The following is a 23,745-nucleotide window of genomic DNA, read 5'->3' as shown; positions in this document are numbered from 1 at the left end:
ACGTTTTCTGTATTTCAAAAGTTTTTTTTCTTATATTCTCAAGTGCAGCAGTTGGAGTAGATTGGGCATAATGGCCCCACTACCGGCACCTCAACCACCACCTGTCAATCAGAAACGCCTTCCGTGGGATTTCAGATTGGGGTGGAATCCCACTTCGTCTGAAGAGTAGAAATACTGCAGGAGTTCGAAATATTAAAGAGTACACAAATGGCATCCATGATAGCGGTTTTTCTCATACATCATATTAACGTTAAGCAAATGCAATAGTCATATATCCTTTTGAATGTTCTTAATTGAAATCCCTTTCTTTGTTATTTTTTCCTCACAAGTGCTGGAAGAAACCTTAATAACTAACTGGCACAGGAAATCTTAACGTGTTTTTTTAATTATTCATAGAGTAATTCCTACAAAACATTGATCCAAAGAACAATGTTGGAACCTTGACACTTAAAGCACACACACGACATTAGAAAGAAAGACAAGATATTGTTCAAACCCAATGCTCAATGGAATCTCATGCTCATATTATTTCCATTGATATCTGTTTCTAATTGTTAGGTATTTAGCGTTTCTTTCAATAAAACTCTGTTTGAAACATTTTCTGAACCCAAACTTGTTTTTTAGGACTCCTCCCCCTTTTAAAATGTTTCAAGTATGGATAGTGTGTCCTCATTTATGACTGAAAAGGACAAAAAGGACAAAAGAAGGAATCTTTTCATCTTCTCTTCAGTTTTCTAGTCTATCCCAGACATGCTCGATGTGTCCAATTACAGCGAGGAATCTGTCAGTAAAATGGAAGGGCCTGTGAACAGCCCGAACATGAGATTGGAAGTGCAAGTATACTTCAGCTTCCAGATAATCCATAACCACAAAGGAAATTTAGGTTTTAAATTGGGCCTCTATTCTGCGGGCAGCAATATGCATGACATGGCAGCAAATCACATAATGTCATACAGTATGTCACTGCAAAAAGGAACCCGATGATATGGAAATTATACACCTATAGTTTATTTGGGCAAACAATGCCTTCTTTGAATAGAAGTAGTATTGTGAAAGGACATACCAGTCGTACATTGCACTCTTGAAATAGTATAAAACTAGTCAATAAACATCCATCTCTTTATGGGGGGATAATTCACTTATTGTCTTCTGTCACCCACTTGTTCCTATCCCCTCAAACTAACATTTATTGGAAAATGTGCTGCTTTGGTCTATTCAAATAGATTTGCAATATAATCGCTGTTTGACAACAGTACACTAGGTTCTCCTTTGCACTTTACTTTCGGGAGGAGGAAGGGGATGTGTTTCAAAATGATTTAAAACAATACCAATCTTGTGGGGTTGGTCAGAAGCAACATTTACAGAACGTGTGTCATTGTATAAAAACCAAGAATACGTGTTGGTATTCTTGCTCATCCAGGGTTGAATATTTACTTGAGATAGGACTTTCCAAGATCAATATACAACTTGCACCACGTGAGAGAATGTGAATACTGGCTTTGCATGGTTTGTGTTTTGTCAGTTTCAGAGGAAAACCTTCTATGGAGGAAGATCTTATTCCTTCTTACACCAATACAGAGACCTAGAAACAGATTTAGCTAGAAAATGGTACTGTAACTACTAGTGCAAAATGTAGTTGTCTATAAAAGGCAAAGACAAGAAAAGCACAGTACAGGCAAAGGAATATATATTTAATGCAGACCTTTTTTCTTAATTTGATCTTGCCCTTGGAATACATACACATGAAATACCGTACCAATTAGTATAATACAATAAGAGTGCAATTTTTTTTTTTTTTGGGGGGGGGGATTGTCAGTCAAAGCTACATATTCACTTACAAGCACATACAATATAGAAAATATCGTAAACTCTTTTTCTCTGCTTACAATCTACACAGACCAAAAAAAGGAGATGGCTTGCAGTGGCTTGAAAGTGCCTTTTCCTCACAGGACACCTTTGTTGTCTTGCGAATAACAAAGGACAGACTTAGAAACAAGGAGTAATTCTTTGTTGTATTTAATTGTGGGGACAAGGTCCAAACTAACATGATGAGATTAAGCCATTGGGATGCAACCTCAAATTCCCTTATAGAGCCTGAAAGTAGTCCATGTTTGCTCATTGTTCCTGCGTCTTGACTCGTTTGTCTGGAAAGTTCCCAAACTCAAATTCACATTCTAAAAGTATTCAGAAGTAGGTAGTCATTGACAAGCATGACTTTACATAATCCACCGACGTACCACTCCTCTGCACCTCAGTCAGCTTCAGTGTGGTAGGGATCCCCCTTGAACCAACTAAAACAAGGAAAGGCAAGCAAGTTTAGTGTGACCGCTTATCGCCAATATGCAATCATGTCATCCAAACACTACAACGTTCTACCCTGTGGTTGCAGATACACTTGATTTTACTGTAAAGAATCTAGCTTTGTGCCCACATCCACCCACCCTCAAAATTCGTCTAGAACTCGAGTTCTCTCTCCCATTATCTATCTCCTCCAAGTCAAGCTCTGTCAGCACTCAGATACGCAGCGTTCTATTCCCTTTGCTTTCTCATCTGTTTTCTTATTTCATCTCATCTCTTTCATGGCACTAAATAATGACTAAATGCCTTGTCATTCTGTCTCTGGTATCCTGTAAAACTGCCAGATTTAGGAAGTTACTCTTTCATGGGAAACAAAACACCAGCAGGCGTTTAGCCTAAAGCCAAACTGGCAAAACTGTTTACGACTTGGTAACACTGTTTATGACATTGGTTTACTATGCAAAAACACAGAATCCAGTGAGGATTAAGTGGGTAAAGGACTTTTTAAGGGAAAATATGTCAAGACACAAAAGCAACATGTCAATCTGCAATCCTCTTAAATTGCATGCTCATTCTATCCTCTACAGACAGTATGTGGGAGAAAAAAATGTCTTTATAGGTATTTGACGATAATCTAAAAAAAGGACATGTTAACGAAACCTGTTTATCTTTCGCTCGGAATCCTCTGGTTCCTGGGGGTCATCACTGCTGCTGCTGGAGGTCAGAGTCTGGGTAGCGCAGGTGCCGGGGTTGTGAAGCTGTGGGGGTAAGCTCGCTCGGGGGCAGGGGCCTGGCTGGGGGACATAGTGGGGCAGCCGGGAGCTGTGCATGATGTGGGCATCCAGCATCTCCAGGAGCAGGTCGTACAAGGGCACCACGTTCTTCATCTTCATGCTGTGGAGGTGGTCCATGCCTTTGTTACTGCGGGGACAGAGTTCAGCAGAGACGTAGAGTCGAAAAGGGAGAATGTGAACACGGAGGGAGTTGTGAAAACAAGTGTGCCCGTTTCATTGGATACGTTCAAGACAATAGCCATGCCAGCATAGCATAGCCCACTGCAGAAGAAAAACCAACCAACCAAAACATAACCATCAGTGGAATGGAATCGTGTGGTTTCACCTTTAGTCATGGGGTCCTTTTCACGGCGTTCAAAGAGTGACATTGAATAACGGGAGTGCAGTGCACGCTCGGTCGCGACGGTGGCCCGTGTCGTACCTGACATGGCGGATGTGTGACAGCAGCATGAGCAGGTGAGCCAGGCGGGTGGACTGCTGCTGGAAATTGATCCCCCTTCTGGCGATGGCCCACACCAGAGAGTCTGTCACAGAGTCTAGCAAGCACAAGAGCTTGGCACGACTGTTCAGCTCGTCGCCCCCGTCAGAAGAGCCGAGGCACATATCTGCCAGCACACACGAGTACACAACACACACACACACACACCACGAGTCTCCATTTAAACCAAACATCCGCTAAATACGAAACCGGGTACACACTGCAACTTCTTTAAAAAAGGGATATTAACCCGAAGCCAAAATTCGACGGATGCCCTAAACAGATAAGGATATGACACATGCAAAAATTTGATATTTAACATGAGCATTCACACGTTTTTGTAATGCTCTTTTTTTCTTCTGAATAAAAAACGCTACAAACAAGTGTGCACAAGCTCACTGGGGCACCCAGAAGGAACACACATGAACTTACTGGAGTTGAGAAGGATCATGGCCTTGAGGCAGACGTACTCCTCCTTCTGCAACTGCAGCTCTCGGAACCTGGAGGTGGCAGCCAGCAGCATGTCAAAGATTTCCACGAAGCCCTGAACGCAGCTCCCCTCCTCTCTGCCCCGAGAAAACAAACACAGACGCGCACAGACAAGCACAAAACATAAGCACCCGAGGCCATGTCAACACTTAGCATCCCAGTTTGTCGTGCAGGCATTACTGAATGATCTGGAGAATGCTTAGAACAAGCACATACATTCGATTGATCATGGATAAAGACGTGTGATCGATGTATTTATTACAAAAAGAACTGAACTGAAACAGTGTTGTTCCAGCCCTGGTGTGGCTGTGAGACAGTACCTGCTCAGGATGAGGTCGGGGGAGAAGATGAGCTTCCCAGGGTGGTCCACAGACCTCCACATGAGGCCCAGCATCAGCACCTCCAGCCAGCAACACTCCAGCAGGTGCACCTGGTCAAACAGACCCAGCTCCACAAACCCTAGAGAACAGACACATGGCGCTCTGTCCATTAAACCTAGCCGTTCCTCATGCTTCCTTTGCACTGACAGTGTAAAGTATACTTCAAGTGCACAGAGGGTAGAGTTGATGGTGATTAAGACAAATATTGACATATGTACGTGCGTAAAGTCAGGTTGTCTTTGTTGTGTCTTTAGCGTCTAAAGCCGCCAGATGAAAGGAACACAACAGGAAGTAGGTGCTCCCTGAATGTAGGTACAGTTTAACATGTATTGGACTGCTCACTGTAAAAGGCAGAAGAATTATGTTTAATTTTGTTTTCAACTTTTCATTAAATACTGAGCTGTCCCTGGCGTATCTCGAAAAATAATTAACAATAGTTCCAGGACCAAGTCAATGCTACTGTGTTCAGATTTGCCCAGCTTAAACGTGTGAAAGGGCCGTAATGAAATAATTGTTTAATGGGATGATGCTGACTAATGTTGGAGACTCAGCGATGCATTTGTGACATAGCTTGTCACAATTCTGATGTGCTGCTTATATCAATGAAAACCCCTTTGCTAAGAGCATAAATGTATTTGTCCCTTAAAGTATCTATTTTGTCTTACAGTAATACCATCATTAAAGTGCTTAAGTGACTATGAATCCCTTTGTAAAAAAGCAGATCTTAAATGTGTATAATGTGTGGATAATTTTGACACATTTTCTTCAAGAATAAAATTATATTTAATTTTACCCCCCAGAACACCTCTGGCTATGGGTCACAAACTTCCAATATGCTTAATTAAACACAGACAATGTGTCTGAGTCTTGCAGTTTGGCATTGAATTTATACAGAACTGTTCAGTTTAACACTAATATCTCCTGACATTAAAAGACCATGTGGCACCGTTTGGTAGCTCTGTCCTCAAGGCATCAGAGTTGGTTTGATAAATTGAGTTGATGTTGGGTTGAATTGATTCAGTTGGTAGATTGAAGAGTGAAAACGTTTGGAAATGTTGTGAAGTAATTAACCTAGCCATTTAGCAGTGGCTCGGTGGTAGTTAAACTGAATTCTGAATTGTTTTGAGTATTTTACTTTGTCCTGCAGTGGCATACAAGAAAGAAACATTTGCAAATGAGAAACTAACAATAATGTCAACAAGCCCTTAAACTGAGCAATTCCACAAGGTCAGTTTTATCCAATACTTTCCTTGTTGCATCATGGCAGGCTTAACTTTGTTTGTGGTCGTTGGCTTGAGCTAGGACCACAGCTGTGCATAAAAAAAGAAAAAACTTGCTGGACTGAGCAAATTTTTAACACCCAGGCAGTGTATGGTCAATTGGTTCACCAGAGATGATTACGCATGGTCATAATGATGCTTACTAGACAGAGAAAAGACTTAATCTGTGTCTGGGAAATGTTTCATGCAGATTTAGAAGAAGAACTTGAATGATGCGAATAATATGCACAAGCACATACACAAGTACACACTGGCCTGACCAACACTGACCTGGGATCTTCTTGGCCCAGCTGATCATATGGACCAGCTCCTTGTCGGCTAGGTTGGTGAGTGACATCATCACACTGGCCTCCGTCAGTGGCTTATTCATGTCTCTCAGTAGGTAAATCTCTGGTGGCTCCGCCTCCATGATCAGCCCAATCAGCTGCTCAGGTGTGAGTGTGGAGCGGTGGAGCTCGGTCTCACCCACCTCATGTAAGCCCCGCCTAAATCCGTTGGCCCCGCCCCGTGAGGAGAAGCGCACCACCCTCCTTGGCTGGGCTCCTCTGTAGCTGCCACGGTCACGCCTCATACCTGAACAGGAGACTGCTTTACTCACACGTCCAATCACACAACTGAACAGGAGACTGCTTTACTCACACGTCCAATCACACAACTGAACAGGAGACTGCTTTACTCACACGTCCAATCACACAACTGAACAAGAGACTGCTTTACTCACACGTCCAATCACACAACTGAACAAGAGACTGCTTTACTCACACGTCCAATCACACAACTGAACAGGACTGCTTTACTCACACGTCCAATCACACAATATGACAATGCTACATTTGAAAATCTAGACCCTTCCCACTAATTTGACATTCCAGTAAGAATTGTCTTCTTGATAGGCTTATATAGGCACATTTATCTGCACTTTGCTTACATTCATGTAAAACATGGGTTATTACAATGTGTCATAGGTTTTCCTCAAATGAATTGCTTGGTCCTATTAAATGTTCTCTAAATAATTGTGAAGAACCTTTTGAGTGAGTGTTTGTAATTATACAAAGATTAGATTGTTATTGATTTGTGCAAAGCAGTCCAAATGAACCTTGATAAGGAATGTCAGCAAATAATGAAATGACAAGTTTATGAATTAGATCTTCATGGCAACAACATTTGAATTTAGCCAGGCACAAACAGATAAGAGGGTCTACTTGATTGAGATCTCAGACATGCACCTGGAACATGACATGAGAAGAGGAAACTCCGGGCAAAACTGCAGTTGCAAATATGCATGACCCCTTAACAATCATGATCAAACAAGCATTACCACTGTGGAAAGATGATTAGAATATCTGCAGTACACTCAATAACAGTGTCTTTTCCTTACAGCCATTCTTTTATACTGTGTCCTGTATGGTATGTATCAAGCTATTTATCATGTTACTATATCAGTAGAGCATACTATTCATTTCCATAGTTTCTATCGAGATATACCCAGTTCATGGGTATTGTGACCTAGCCAGCATATGAGCAAAGAAGAGAAGCTCTGAGAGGAGAGGAAGAGCAGAGGAAGAGGAGAGGAAGAGGAGAGGAAGGGAGAGGAAGAGGAGAGGAAGGGAGAGGAAGAGGAGAGGAAGAGGAGAGGAAGGGAGAGGAAGAGGAGAGGAAGTGGAGAGGAAGAGGAGAGGAAGGGAGAGGAAGAGCAGAGGAAGAGGAGAGGAAGGGAGAGGAAGAGGAGAGGAAAAGGGGAGGAAGAGGGGAGGAAGAGGGGAGGAAGAGGAGAGGAAAAGGAGAGGAAGAGGAGAGGAAGAGGGGAGGAAGAGGGGAGGAAGAGGGGAGGAAGAGGAGAGGAAGAGGAGAGGAAGGGAGACGTACCACACTTCGTCATGCCGACTTCATAGCACTTGCGAAGGCGGCAGGCCTGGCAGCTCTTGCGACGATTCTTATCGATAGTGCATTGGTTGGTGGCCGGGCAAATGTAGTCATTGTGTCCTAAAATGGGTGGATGGATAGACAGACAGACAGACAGACAGACAGACAGACATTAAAGGTGAAACAGAAAATAGAGAGAAGATTGATGGAGTGGGTGAAGAGGGAGTGGAGGTAGTGGTAGATTAAAGATATTATAAAGATAAGAAAGATTGAGGTCAGATATACTATATGACAACATACTTACTGATAGCATTTTTCACTCTGAGAGATAGATAATCCAGTTATGCAATCAGATACATGTTGTCAAAACATTGGACTGGTACTATTTACATCTACAGTATTACTCTTAGAAGGGAGTGGCAGAGACAAAGTTCAAGTTCTACAAACAAAATGGAAGTGTGCCAACACAATAAAAGGGAAGTTAATGGATTACTTGACTAGAATGGGAACGTGTCTTCATTAGAGATTGAATAGATTCATTAGAGCAGAGGTCTTCAACCCAGGTCCTCAGGGACCCCCTGTCCTGCATGTTTTAGATGTTTCCCTGCTCCAACACACCTGATTCAAATGAATGTGTCGTTATCTAGTTATGCAGAAGTCTGTTAACGACCATTCATTTGAATCAGGTGTGTTGGAGCAGGGAAACATCTAAAACGTGCAGGACAGGGGTCCCTGAGGACCAGGGTTGAAGACCTCTACATTAGAGAATCATCATACAACAGTTTGTTTTGACCAAGTCAATTTATTGGAGTCAGGTATCCCATGAGTGCAGTATTTAGCAATAACAGCACAGGGACTTTTCACTAAGCATGTATCCCTCCGCGTACATTAACGACCGTTAGTCGCTGGTGTGCAGGAACACATTTTTGTGTTGCTTGGCAACAGCCCAGTCCCAGTCCAGGGGTGGAACTATTTCATGTTGGTGAAGCCAAATCAATGACAAAGTTGGAGGCCCTTAATGACATTCTTAGCTGTACTAACACAACAGGGCACAATCAGCTGAATATACCAGTATTACCTTGCCAACTATAGAGACTATTGAGTGTATAGGCATGCACTGGACTGTGTGAGCACCTTACCTTGGATGCTCCTCTTGAAGAAGGCTTTGCAGCCCTCACAGGACCACACCCCGTAGTGGTAGCCTGAAGCGTAGTCGTGACACACAGCACAGTAGTGCAGGTCGGATTTACCTCGCAGGGAAATGACCGAGTCGTCCATGTCCTTTGGGTGCTTCCTCACAATCTTACTGGCTCACACACACACACACACACACACACATACACACAGGATACAGTTATGCCCAGGAGTGGAATAGTACCATTGTAGTTAGCACAACAACTACAGACAGTGAGGAGGAACTCATGATGCAGCTCGTGTGAACTGTACATGATCATTCAATTTTTGACTTCTAATGATCTAATAAATCAGGACATCAAGGTTAAAAACACTTTGTCGACATCTACATTATTTACATTCATGCATTTAGCAGACGCTTTTATCCAAAGCGACTTCCAAAAGAGAGCTTTACAAAAGTGCATAGGTCACTGGTCATAACAACGAGATAGCCCCAAACATTGCGGGTAGCCAAAACATGAGGCATACACCGCGAAAACGAAATAAGTCACTAATTATTCGTGTCATTCGTTTATTGCCTCGTGACAGTTTTTTGCTTGCGTGTTGGTAAAGCTGTTTAGGTAACTGGGATACTGTTTCCTACCTGCTCTCTGACAAGGTGTGATCCTGAGGCGACAGCTCTGACCACTGGCTGTGGCTGGGCTGGGTGTGTTTGGTGCAGGACTGTGGCCGGTGCAGAGCCAGCGGGGGCCCTACATGACTGTGGCTGGGCCAGAACAGGGAGGGGCTGAGCGACTGGCGAACAGAGGGGCAGTCAGGGAGCACAGGGGTGGCGTAGCCCAGCAGGGTGGAGCTATAGAAAGGCAGGGAGGGGAACTCGTGGCTGATATCGGCATAAGGGGAGGGGATGCAGATGGGGCGCCCAGCTTCGATGGTCAGGGCCGGAGGGGAAGAGCTAAAGATGGGGGAGCGGACTCGACCGCCCATCCTACTGGGGTTCACTTCCTGTAGTTGCAGAAGGGGCGTGTCTCGATCTGGGGGGGGGACAGCCATTGCGACTGAAGGGCAAAATTAGCCAATAGGTCTTAATCACATTACACACAAGACTGAAGGACCAAAAGTATGGCCAGAAAGAAACTAGTGACTGGTTTGAAGTCAGTTTTGTACTTTTTAATGAAGCAGAGTTCAAGTCAGGCTTTTGTGAGAGGATGCATTGATTTTAGACCTGTGTCTGGACTTGTTGTTGGCTGTGGGAGCTGTAGGTACAGACAAAAACAGTCGTCAGTATATGTTGTGGCTCTGTCCTAGAGGCAAGCCCAGTTTGTGGAATGACATCAGTGGATGTGGATAAAGAAAATGACTAATGAGATGGATCATTTGTAGGACTGCCATTCGTAAAACTGGTCCAGTATTTTTGTGACGAATCCCAGTGTGTCCTCAAAGTTGCACTCAATGTTGACCCCAGACTCTGACATCATCACCAGACACAATAACAGCTTCACTGATGTTACACAGGAATACAACTGTGGGATATCGATAGAAAATGATTGTGTAAATAATCTCATGAAGATGCATACCAAACTTTTCAGAGACAGAACTGAATGTATTGATTTATACATCACCATTCCTTGATTCGGGCACAAATTACAGGGACCTTTTCTCTATTCACACACCATTACCTTTCCCAAATTTAGTTTGGTTACATCTACTATAAAATGGGTGACTTATGTCATTAGTTCACTCAAATTACTCCGTCTGACATAGACAGGGGGTGACAGTAATTATCTGACTGGAAAAAATTATGACCTAGTATATCATATAAGGGTATTTGAGAGACTACTATCCAGTTGATTGCATCAGTCAAAGTTATGGGTTCTAGGCATCATCCTAAATCTCTCCCACTTTTTGGACTTTGTTGGACAGCCAGCTTCTGAATCAGGTGTAGTTTCTGTACAACACTGCTGCAATACACAAGCACATCTTATTAAGTTCTGGTTTAAGTCTCAAGCCTTATGCTTCACTCTCCGTTTTACATCTTTTTACCGACTGTGCGGGTGCGTCCAATCTGAGCTCAGATGATTCACTCATGCACAGTGGCCTATCAGTATGTAGCACAAACATTTGGAACATGTCCACATCATGGGACACGTCCGTAAAACTCCACCAGTTTAATGTTGTGTACTCACTACAGCTTACTTGCTGTCTGCCCAGGATGGCTACGCTCAATAATGTGTATACTGATAGGCTACTAAGCAGAAGCTGTGAAACATCTGCGATTCATAAATCCCATCCATCAAGATGATCCTGGCAGGTTTAACAAATTATGTCAACGCTTTAAGTCTGTGGAGGGTCTTATTATTGGAAAATAAATCTTAACATTAAACATTTAATGATGTCCAAACTAGCTGCTGCAGTGGTATCCTTTATTATCCACTGCTCCTCCTCTGATGTAGTAACAGTCCCAAATTAGTGTCACAGCTGTGCCAAAAATAAAACTTGGCGGAAAGCTTAATATTTTAATGGATATGGAGGAAATGTACAATTGTATTCTGTGGAAGTGCCTACCAAACCATAACTATGGAGGCAGTGGTAAAATTGGGTTTTATTTTCCCCTATACAACAATGCAGTTAACTACACTGTAGTAATATTTAAAGAAGCTACATGGTATGACAGTAGCAACATAGCTAACATGTAAGCATAATGGGACAAGCATCGAGAGCAACGTACAACTAAAACTGTCACCGTTGCTTCGGCATGCCGCTTCACAACTCAAAGCTACCGTAAATCCTATCTTAAATCTGCAATGCTCAGAGTCTGTGGAGGTTTGGAAAGGTCTGGTATCGTATAGAGAGGCTAAGTTAATTATTACTGAGGGCCAGCCAGTGGTCTGCCAGCAAATAGCCCACATGTTCACCTTTTACCTACTACCCTCTTGTGGTTAAACACAGTACACGGTTCTGATGTATCAGCAATGCATGAGCTGGGGAAAAAGTAAGTATCATAGCACTAACATATTGTTATTGCACACCACAGTGCTAACAGCAAATCACATCTGCTAAAGGGATCGGATTTAAATGTACTGTAATGTCCTGATTAATCTTTGTACTTCAGTAGTGGAGAAAAAAATGGACTTGAGTCACCACCTTAAAAGATAATGGAGGGGAGGGGACTAATAAAGTCCAAAAACTATCTAAAGATAAGGGTTGGAGGGGGAGTGTTGGGACCAGTCTTGGCTTACCCATTTTGGCACACCTTCTTTCACAGCAAACCTGAGGAGTGGGGCTAGCCAGCCCTCGTCAGAGTGAAGTTGGTGTTGTCTCACAGGTGGTAAACAGGGGGCTACATCGCTTAGTGTGTAGTCTAGCCATCTTTCTTGAACATTGAGAACTTCTGTGTCATAAACATTTACATTTAACAATATGGGGTTTGTGTTGAGTGACTGTGATAAGAGATAATAGTTTTGCAAACAACTTTTAAATCAGTATAGTTTTTCCAGTGCATGTTTTTGTCAAGAACACTTGATTTAGTATTAATGGTTTCATTTTGACTCTTACTTGAAGTTATTGTATCTGACCTTGGCATCTCTCGTAAAACTATCTGAGCCATAAGATACAATGCTTAGGACTTTCAACATCCTTCATTATTTTCAAAAGCTAAAAAGAGATGATGGGGGAGTCTTGTGTGTTTCCTTTGAAGCTATGACCTTGCTTTAAAATCTGCCTCCCTTCAAATCTGTCTGTTCTGAAAGCAGCTGGCTGATCACCGTGAGAGAGAACTCCCCTCCCATCCTGCAGGGTAAAGATACATTCCCTGTTCCGACTGACTCCCTAAACCCTCAACTAGAAAACTTCTGGAGATGTTGTTGAACATTCACTACGGTGGCAGGGCTTGTTACCAGTGGACCTGCGGTATGGGGTCTTTAGCAGCAGACCAGAAAAACAACATGTACATTCAGTAAATCGACCACGTACGCACAGATGCACAGCTGTCCCACCGAATACTGACAGCATCATCTCCAAACCTTGGCCCACTGCCTTCCTATCTAACTAAACCTTCACCAAGTCATAAGAGAGCAGTCACCGGCTGCTAGCCAGAAGGCACCTTCCAAACAAAGGCTCAAGGACGCGGTTCCTTTCCATCTTCGTGTCTCACTGCCTCCCTGAGGTCAGGCGGAAAAGGAGAAGGCAGAAACCGGTCTGTTTTGGCACCAGTGAGGGAAACCATGCCCTGGTTTACACAGGGTGAGAGGGAATGTGGAAGTGGGAGAAGGAGATTGATTGTTTATCGGTGAAAAAACGGTGAAAAAAGGTGCCTGTTCTTGTACAATGTTGTCACTTGGAGGTGGGTCTTCCAACACAGATTGACAAACATCAGGGGCTATATTTTGGAAACACAAGGGCAATGGGGTACAATGCCATTGACAAGTGGTGCTGTCAAAATTATTTTTTTGCAGGCATTATTTACCTGAAAATTGGTCGGACTGTTTTCATCAAATAGCTGGAATCATTGAATGAAGGTGCATCATTCTCATGCCAATCGAGATTTCACTAAATAAACAGGCACATTTTAGGTCATAGGATGTAAAGGAAAGATGTTGATACTACTTGTCTTTGCTTGTGCCGAGAAGAAAATGTGTTCAACAAAATTACAATAACTTAATCTCCATAAAATGCCTTCCTTCCTCAATCTTCCCTTCTTACCATTGGTATAGGTTTGTATTATTGACACATAGAACCTCACACACTGCACTAACATTCCCATAACCTGCTCCTTCCATGCGTCAAACTTTGTGGACTTTACGCATACTTGCAAACCCACCTGAAGTTGCATGAAAAATATTTGGACAGGTTAAGAGCCCTAGCGAAATAGAGCCACAGGTCTACAAATATCAGATGATCATACATGTTGTAGTAAATGACTTATGATCCTCACTTTACAACAACATGATTGCCAAAATCATCAGTTAAGAAAATATTATTATTGTTATTTTGAAACAAGACTGAATGAACAGTAGCCTAATAATAAAACCTGTCTGACATTAAAAATGAATTATTTCTAAATTTGCCAAATCTCAGTTTAAACAATGAATTTAACAGTTTCATGTTGCTAACACTGTTGGAGTAAAATATTATCCAAAGGAGTTTATCGTTCTGGATCAGCTTTCATGGGCTTTCAGAAAAAACTTTACTCTTTACTTGAAACACAAATATGCATTGTATGTGTATTTGTACTTGCCAGAAGCTTGTGCAATAATGGAGAAGACAACTCGTTTGCATCTTAACTCCAAGTGATATGCTTTTTGTTCCAACCACACACATCTCATTGGGAGATGATGTCTCAAGAGTTGACCAATAAGTAACTTTATTAATTATCGATACGGGTTAGGCTAAAGGCTATCTATGATGAGTATTTACGCAACACGCCCTGAAAAACAAATTATCATCTTTTAAAGATACGTGCTATTATTGGGTAGGCCTACTTCTGAAATCATCATGTTCCCATCACCATATGTTCTCCAAACGACACAGTACGTCAATTAATAAGCACAAGCCAAATTACTGCAACAATAGTTTCAGGCCTTATAAAATTGACAATGGCTACAGTTGTATTAAAGTTGTATGAATACACATTTATATTTTACAGTGCACGTTTATCGTAAATCATACATGTCAATTTGAAGAAAAGCAACAAGTGCGCCTGCTATTCTAAATCGTTTACTGAGGACAAAAAAACGGGAGAGAAATTCGTTTTCTAATGCTTGCGATACTGGGTTCATGTAAGGTCACATGAGCTATACATGTAGTATGCTTAGGAAAACGACTTGATAAATAGGATAATTCCTACTTTGAAGGCTTTAACTTACCTCTGCTGGGTGATGGAGGCTAAATACACTGCAGACAGAGCGAGGAAAGTTCCATCAGTTTGAAAACGATCATTACTCATATGTTGCCATGAGAAGTTTTTTTCTTTTGCCAATGCAGCAATGCAGTTTGGACCCGGGCGTAATAATGACAGAATCCTGAACTGGTATGAGAGTTTGATTGCTGCCTGATCCGTCTGATAGCCTGTTTTGGCCAGGTTCTCATTTTTTTCCCTATCCTTTTTTCTCTGCGCACCAGTAAGTGAATGGAAAATCTCTTCGTAGACAGTTTACGACGTCACTGACTAACCACACCCGCTTTCGCGCACTCTTTATCTCTCTCTCTCTCTCTCTCTCTAGTCTTTCTCTCTTCCACGAAATGGACTTGGCGAAATGTTTCAGGTTTTGCAATTAAGTCTTTCATAACAACTGATCAGTGAGGGCGAAATTATGCAAATAGTTCCCACCAAGCCAATAAAGTCGGAAACGGCAATCAACACGTTAATGTGATTTTAGAATGCATCTGCGGTCATGTCCCAATCATGGTCCCGACAAATCTGCCATCCTAAACCCAATGCATAATGGGCTGCTGGTCTCTGTACTCAACAGGTTGCAAGTTAAAGTTTATGTACATTGATTCCCACTCCTCCTCAATATGGCAGACATACGTTAGACTTCCAACTATAAAACTGATGCAGAACACTATTGAAGAACATTGAGCAGAGAGGAAGGCTATTAGTGTAATTTGCCCCCTCTCCCCACACACACACAAACACACGTGCACACACACGCATCACATGATTACGGCAACTCACAAGTGTCTGCGTGTGTGTCGTGCGCGTATGTGTGTGTTTGTGACCATTGTATCATTCCACCCCTGTTTTCCACCCAGTGTGCATTTGCCAGGGCTGTGGCCCCCTGTAGACCCGGTACGTGCCTGGCCGTCCCAGTGGTCATTATGGAACAGAGCAGGAGCACACTCTTCCTTCTCCCTGCTCTTTGAATCCCTGGATCCTTCCTTGAAAGCACCCCAGTGAGAAAACAGGTCTCTCTTCCAGGCACTCTATGTTGTAACCGAAGGAGGAGGAGGGGGAAATAAAGCATTTCACCATTTCCTGGTTGTATACCCCTGCCGGGAAAATTATTTTCGGAATTGTGTCCTTGCTCTTCGTCTCTTCAAGGCCCATTTTGGTAATTGCGACAAGGGGAGCGAGGCCTGCAAGCTCAGTGAGAGTCTCTCCTGTTACCTGGTAATAGATGCATTAGTCTTTCAAATCTGGGTAAATTCACACAGATAGCACTACATGTGAGCTGATCTATGATCTAAAGAAAATGACTTGATACAACTTTTACTTGGTCTTACCTTCTATTCTATCTGTCGAAGACAGCTTTTTTAGTATAATTATGACCATATTTAAGCTTGTGGGTAAGTCAGCCTTGTGGGACAGATAAGAGAAACGTCTGTTAAACATGGGGAATATAAGAAAATCAAGAGCAGCATCCTTTTTATGATTAGGGTATCTCTGGAAAATGCTACACAGTTATCTACACATTTCAGTTATATATATATTTTTGCTTATGTTTCTCATGTATTTCTCAGATCAAGACAGAGATCCTCTCTCCAGGGTCGGACTGGCCGTCGGGAGAGTAGGGAGATTTCCCGAATGGCCGGTCAAACGGCCGCGGCATAATGCAAAAAAATAAATATATATACAATAATAATACATGATCTTGGGCCGGTCTGCGTTTCAAAGTCCCAGGCCGTTTTTCAGTCCCAGTCCAGACCTGCCTCTCTCTTTCTATATATCTATATATCTCTATATCTCTATATGTATCTATCTATCTCTCTCTCTCTCTCTCTCTCTCTCTCTCTCTCTCTCTCTCTCTCTCTCTCTCTCTCTCTCTCTCTCTCGCTCTCTCTCTCTCTCTCTCTCTCTCTCTCTCTCTCTCTCTCTCTCTCTCTCTCTCTATATATATATATATATATATATATATATATATATATATATATATGTGTGTGTGTAAACATAATATGTGGGACTCCCACGTAGATTATGTATCCAAGTGGCCTTAGACACACCCCAATTCCATTATACTTTATTGGCTTGTCTCAAATGTAGGATTTGAACAGGAAAAAGTGTATGCATGTATGCCCTCAGGGCGGAAACAGCTGGTGAAGCGAAAGAAGAAGTCCTTGCTATCCCACGACAGAGTGACCCATCATTAAGAGGAACACAAGAGTTTATGCCCCCATCACATCCCTTCCCAGTGAAGCCAGCCACGCGGCTGGGCCCCATACCCTGGTGTGGTAGAGAGCCCATTAAACCAGGAATTAAAACTGCTTGACCCCAGGCTGGCACGATCATGCCGGGGTCAGCAGTTCGAGCCGACCTTCGGGGGCACAAAAGAGGGCATGTGTCACGTGCGGACAACTTTGTAGAAGTGAGAGAAGGAAGTTGTTTTTGTTACTTTGTCGACCTGGCATGTGCCTTCCAAATGGGTCTGAGTTTGGCATGTAAATTAGATTAAAACAAGTTTGAGAACACATTATTTGATTTCGATGCACAGGGGCCGAGGTCAGTGGTGTTTATATATCCAGCATATCCAGGTAAGGCTTGCATAAGGACAATGTCTCGATTTGCGATGAGACTCAGACATGCAAACAAAGCAATGCAGGTTACATGGAGCCCTCCAGTTCAAAGATCAGAGGTACACATCATCAAACATGGACAGCTCAGATCAAACTGAGTGATGCAGTGAAGCACTGTCCAGACGGAGGGGGGAAAAACGACAGAGAGACAGAGAGAGAGAGAGAAAGAGAAAGAGAGAGAGAGAGAGAGAGAGAGAGAGAGAGAGAGAGAGAGAGACAGAGACAGAGAGAGAGAGAGAGAGAGAGAGAGAGAGCAAGCGAGAGACAGAGAGAGAGTGTTAATGAAAGGAATGAGAGACAAGGCCAGAAAACAAGATCCCATGATTTATGAGTGGGATTACGGGTCAGTTTTTCTTTATGCACTTTGATAAAGCTATCTCCTATTACTTCTTTCCACATACTACACAAGAGCATTGTTTGGGAGATGGTATCAAAGAAAGATGACAAGAGGGAACAGATGGGGTTCAGGTGTGTGTGTGTTTGAATGAGTGAGTGAGTGAGTGAATGAGTGAGTGAGAAAAGGAAATACAGAGGTAGAGGCAGAGGTAGAGGCAGAGGTAGAGGCAGAGGCAGAGGCAGAGGCAGAGGTAGAGGTAGAGGTAGAGGTGGAGGTAGAGGTAGAGGCAGAGGCAGAGGCAGAGGCAGGAGGAAAAGAAGCCGTGGCCTGTGGATGTTCCAGAGGAGTTTCAGTGCTGGTTTCCTGTTCGACCAAACATGTTATTTATCGCCAAGAGCACGCCGTGCCTCACATTCTCTCCCGGTACACGTCATGATGTGGGAGTAATGCTCTCCTTCCTCAATGCAATTAAAACCATCCACGAAAAAAACAAGCCAACGACCCCACAGACCTCCACTTGGCATTCTTCATTCCATTTTGAAATTGTATAACATGTTTTCCATCTTTCCACCAACTAATGTCGTCTCAGTAGTTGGTTCAGCCGTGGGGGTTTGGTACGGTGCCTCTAAAATACACACCTTCATGGGAATGGTGTACTTAAATTGTTCCAATAACTCAACTCTATCTAAAGAGGCTTAATCCCTTGGTTATGTGTCTGTGCTTCTTTCATTAAGATATGATGAAGTACTGTTATTAATCAGCATGAGCGTTGGAGTCTCGGTAGCTGCTCCAGAACATTCCATCGAGGAGAGAAAAAATTGAAACAACGATTTTGAAAAGGCAGACGATTTCATCTCTCGCAAGGTCAAAGCGTATTTTCACTGCTAAAGCCTTAACCTAACCCCATGAAGGTCAGCAGAATCGGGATGGCCCAAAAAACATTTCGACTACGAGAGGGAAAAGGGTTCAGCAACACTTTTAGTCTAGGTGCTTGTAATTAGTGTTAATTGACAGAGGTCATGAGGCTTTGTGTAGTCTGTTTGTAAGACTTATTAACAAAAGTAATGTTAATGAGCATCTAATAAAGGCCTTATACCTATAATTAACACTCATCTCATTTTACGATAACACTAACCCTGACTCAAGCCCTAGCCCTCACCCTTACCAATATTATTAACACTTAAAACAACTTAAAACAACTCCTAAAAGAAAACACATACTAATGGTAATAAGCATCTTATAAGGGCCTCATAACCTACAAACCTATGCTTATGACCTGGATCTCAAGTGTTGCCTAGTCTTTTATTTGTGAGGTGAGATTAACTTAAGCAAAGGGTCATTTAGAAATGTGCATCAACATATCAGTTATCTTGAAAAGCCTGTTAAAAATGAGCTCCTATGGCCATCTGGCCCTTGCTTTCTAGGAGAAACATATTTTTACCGCAGATTATTTTGGACTTTCGTTTAGTTTTGTTTTGATTACCTTTATGCACAAAAACCATGGATGAGTTTAGTGTTAACGTTTTTCAGCTGGTTTCCCATTATCTCAGATGCAAGTGCATCAGAGCGTGCATGTATGCGTGTGCACTTCAAGCTTACGAAAAAAACATTGGACAGTTCAATAGAGATGACAAGGTACATTCCCTTTTTATGGGGAAATACTAGTAAAGTCATACGGCTTAAGTGTCTCCTTTTTTATATACTTTTATTTACATTTGAGATGACTCCAAGTATGTGAGGATGTGGGGGTATTGAAGAATGAGGGATATAATGTCCGTGTTTTATGGCTGCTAGACATATTAAGAGTTTATCCAACGTCTTCCAGATGAAAGAGCTTGGCTTGAACATCCTTCCTTTCATTTTGTGCTGTCTCATCTGGTGTAATCTTTACAATGTCCATTAATATAAAAGTTTGATTGCGTGTGGTTTTCTCCAATGTGGCTTTGACACTTGTTTGCCATGTTCTGTTATGTGTTAAATGCATGAAAAGGACTTTCAAAATTTCTCTATGTACTGCAGAATGTCTTAACTCTCAGAACTCTCCGATAAGGGTTAGTGGGACAGATGTGTGTGTGTGTGTGTGTGAGTGTGTGTGTGTGTATGTCTGTGCTTGTAGATATATATATGTGTCCAACTCCCTTCCTGTGTCCCATTCACCTCACTTAGGGTCAAGCCAATCACATTCTGTCCCTTTTGCAAATACTTGTTTAACAGTGAGAATGTGTTTGAAGACTAAGAGCGCCCTCTGTTGGTTCTATTGTGGTAGTAGCGCACAAAAAAGGATTTCCAAACAGGTCCAGTAGACAGCATATCTGAAACCTGCTCTTAACTTGCACAAATTACCGTTCATAATTCCTGTGAAATTTAAGTGATTAGAAGTGCTCCGTTCCTATCATTTATACCTGGCCCAGGCTGTATTGTTTTCTGTAGAGCTCAGCTCTTCCAATCGCAAGATAATAAGAGAGGAAAAACTTTATAACGAGTGATGTCGTTCCCTTTTCAACCAACAGAGGTCCTAGTTTACCACAAAAACATGCAGAGCGATAAACAGTGTGCTTATTATAACATGTATCTTTCTTTCAGGGCAGTTTAACTACAGACAGGTTGTTTATACATGTGAAACCTTAACGTTTTCTTTCTTTCGAAAGTTCTTGTGCAGTTTTTCCAGCAGTCATCTGCTCATGAAGAACATGGACACAGCCAGGGTTCACTTCGGGGTTGAATGTTTGCGGACAAGGGCGGAAGAAAGTGTGGGTCAACGGAAGATTTCTCAGATGACAGACTGAGGTTAAAGGTCAAGCTTGAACTTTCCGCACTGTCACCATTGAGCAAGCCCTCAGTGTGCCGTAGAAAGACCATGGCAACATGTCAGATCTTATCCACACGGTTGCTGTGATTCTCCAGAAAAATCAAGAGAATTCCTTGTTATGTCAGCCTCCTTAATTTTTGAATGGTGAGTACTCTCTGTTTGAAGGGAAATTTAAAGTCTGTAATCTTCTGTGACAGGTGAACACAGTGTAACACACATGTAACTCAGAAATTCAAATTGTATCCAGTGTTCTTGTCTCTCTGTGTGTATTTGTGTGTAGTTCTAGGTTTACATCTGCTTTATGTCACACATTTGACTGTTGACAAGGACCTTCTGCAATTGAAGAATATCTTTTGGAATTACATTAATATTAATTTATAGCTAAAGGGCAGCTTTTTCACAGTTCCGTGACTTAGTCTACACCCTCTTTCTCAGTCAAAGACAATTCCAGAAGCATTGTGGCCAATTCCACAACGCCCTGGCCTGGTGGTTGGTTTAATCATTTTTTATGGGTGTGCTGATGATAATTCTGGTTGTTCAAATAATACAGTATTTATTGTCTGATACTCGTCTGCCAAAAGATGTATTCATCCCTTTTTGTTCATATAAAATGAATAGCAACCATTTTCTGAAGCCTTTTATTATCATATGAAATTATATAATTATGCAATTATGTATGCAATTATATGTTTTTGTGTCTGATGATTTGAAAGTGTCTGCCCCAAAGAAGTACTTTTGGTATTCAGGGGTGTGTACCCTCTGTTCCTCTCCCATTAAAATAATTTAATATTGCGGCTGAAAATGAGTGATAGAAATCACTTATCATAGACGCACACACATACACGGACACACACACAAAATAAATGAGGCACAAGACTACAGACTGTAGAGGCAATGAAATCGTTTTACTGCTGAAGTGGAGAAAAGAGGCACCCCTCATTTCGTTATGAAAGCACTTTTAATGTGATTCAAGATAATGGGTTCGCAACATAAAAACAAAACCCACCCTAAAACAATGTACAAAATCATCATCCCACCCTTTCCTGACACTCTGGGCCTGCTTGCTTTAGTAAAATATGGTGAAGAATTGTGGGGTTTTTCCACATAAATGTGAGAGTTGTAGTAAACAAACTCAATGGCGTCACCGAATGGTTCCCACACAGACATACATTTATTAAGTTATGGTGGAAAAACAGTAATTCTAAAGCCTTTGTCTCTGTTATGAATATCTTAATACACACAAACACATGCCTCTAAGTAGGAGCAGGAAGATGTCATAACTACATTGTAATGCTAGTACATATTCTGCCAAATTCAATTCTCCACACACGTTCACTTAATACATTTCACACATTCAACAATATTTTACAACTCAATTAGTGACCCAAAAACAACTCACAGTTCTACTGACCGTTTTCTGTCAGATTTTGTTGTTTAAAGACATATATATCACGTATGCACCCATCTTTGCAGGATGGGATAAAAGGGATCAAAATGAAAAATGCATTGAGACTCAGCCATGTCCCCTAATTCCATCAAGGAACATTACCTCACCGCAGAGCTAAATGTGTAATGTGGTAAAGAAAGACGTTGGGCAATATAATTCCGCCCAAATCTCTTTAGCTTGGGATGGAACTGTGACATTTCACACGTGTAATGACATCAGCGCTTCCTCTGAGTGGGCCAGTGTGACAGAGCTGTTCCATCACTGGCAAGTGTTCCATCACTGGCAGGTGTTCCATCACTGGTAGGTGTTCCCTCTTGTCTTTGCTCCCGGTTCTGGATGTTGCTCTGGCAGGCTCTTGCTGTTGCTGTTGTTGTTGTTGTCTTATATTTGATGTACAAGGGTTGCTGTGCTTCCAAAAGTGTTTTGTTGTTGTTAGATATTTATCAAAGAGGTTATTTCTTTAATTCATTTTAATGCCGCGGTTAAACATTTCTGATATCTCTGTGCTTACCACAGTGATATTATTAACCGAGAAAACATTGATCAGTGACAATGTTAACACTGAAAACCATCTGACAATGAATGTCACAATTTGTTTCTTATGGCATGAGAAAGGATAATAGGAACAGGAAGGATTTCAGTTGTTTCATGAGAAAGCCTGGTCTGAAGGTCTGGCACATAAAAAAAAAGCACCAGCAACCAAACCTGATGAACAATTTAAACAATTAACTTCAGAATGTTACCATCCAACATGACAGAATCTAGAACTCAACTCATAGTAACTGCTAAACTGTACCTTGATTTACTGTGATTCTCTTCTACCCGGCTTTTGGCTTTAAGTCTTCTTAACTTCTAAGCTTTTGGTTGCCTCTTCATGGTTCTTGGTTCTTCCTAATCCAGCCAGTTGCTCCTTCATCTTCTGCCCAAATGCGTCCATCTTCATCTGCTGTTCCTTTCTGTCGCTCACCACCATGACTACGAGCTCTGGAACGCGTCAATGCTCCGTAACCACTCAGAGACCAACGGTCTCTTCATCTCATCACTTCGTCTCAATGTTATGATCAAAACTCTTTGGAAGTTGTCACTGAGTTGTCTTTGGCAAGTGCTGTTGTTATCCATGGTTTCCAGTTCCCTTATCCTTCGACAGTAGTTTCCCCTACATGTTTAGTAGAAAGAAACCTGGTTCTCATTCCTGGCATTTAGTGGGGTTCCATTTATCTAGAGTGATGCACAACGTCTCGTCAGAGGCCACAGCCCATCTTCCAAAAGATGTTCCATACATGTTCTTATCCCATCTAACCTTCTTGTCAATTGGACAACACGTTTTAAGAAAAAGGAAAGTGTAACTTCTTCTAAGTTCTTGTTAATCCCCATTGTTTCTGTCTTTTACATTTGAATTCTCTATGGGAAGAGGGAATGGGATTTTCAACAAGAAACCAAAAGTACGCTGGCTTCTGTGCGTGCCACCAAGACGATGACACAAATTCTTCTCTCAATTGTTGTCCCTTCCCCTCGACCTCCCAGTCCTTAGATGGCCATGTTTGCACAAATAATCACCCCCGCCGCCCTCTCTTATCATAACGATCTAACGGCATTGGTGGGGCCGGACTGTGACAGCTCCAAATGTACAGTTGGAGTGAGATAAAGCTGGCGCTGTTTAAATAAAGCGTTGGCCGCTCCAACATGGCCCCGGAGGAAAGGCCCATATTGTAGTCCAAGTACAATGGACTCATTCTTCAGGCCAGTGGGCAGAATAACACTACTCCACTGAGGCGGGTGGCACAGGAAAAGAAGCCTAAAGGAAAACCTCACACACACACACACTTTACCTACACATGGATGCAACAGGTATACACCATTCTCTCGAGTGCCCCAACTTTGTTTTGAAACCGTCATTTGGTGTCTGTACCCATGAAGAAAGAACA

At 42.2% G+C, this 23,745-nt stretch overlaps 1 protein-coding gene across 4 annotated transcripts; it reads right to left on the bottom strand.

The window, feature by feature from the left end:
• Positions 1-1,676: 1,676 nt before the first annotated feature.
• esr2a (estrogen receptor 2a) lies at positions 1,677-14,844 on the bottom strand. Of its 4 annotated transcripts, XM_084699293.1 has the most exons (11): positions 14,581-14,844; positions 9,884-9,972; positions 9,360-9,774; positions 8,722-8,888; positions 7,586-7,702; positions 5,990-6,292; positions 4,380-4,518; positions 4,003-4,136; positions 3,514-3,697; positions 2,959-3,219; positions 1,677-2,291 (listed from the first exon to the last, which is right to left on the bottom strand). In XM_084699293.1, exons 3-11 carry the CDS (start codon positions 9,767-9,769, stop codon positions 2,252-2,254), a joined length of 1,755 nt encoding a protein of 584 aa, XP_084555419.1. In that variant the 5' UTR covers positions 9,770-9,774; positions 9,884-9,972; positions 14,581-14,844; the 3' UTR covers positions 1,677-2,251. The 4 variants fall into 4 exon arrangements, with proteins under 4 accessions (XP_084555419.1, XP_084555420.1, XP_084555418.1 ...); XM_084699294.1 differs by lacking the exon at positions 9,884-9,972; XM_084699292.1 differs by lacking the exon at positions 14,581-14,844 and having other exon boundaries at positions 9,884-13,206.
• Between the last annotated feature and the right edge of the window lie 8,901 nt (positions 14,845-23,745).

The sequence above is a fragment of the Hypomesus nipponensis genome, chromosome 6 (genome assembly GCF_054491055.1).
Source record: "Hypomesus nipponensis isolate SF chromosome 6, ASM5449105v1, whole genome shotgun sequence".
Taxonomy (NCBI): domain Eukaryota; kingdom Metazoa; phylum Chordata; class Actinopteri; order Osmeriformes; family Osmeridae; genus Hypomesus; species Hypomesus nipponensis.
Note: the sequence above shows the minus strand (reverse complement) of the source record. Positions and strands in the feature narration are given on the sequence as shown.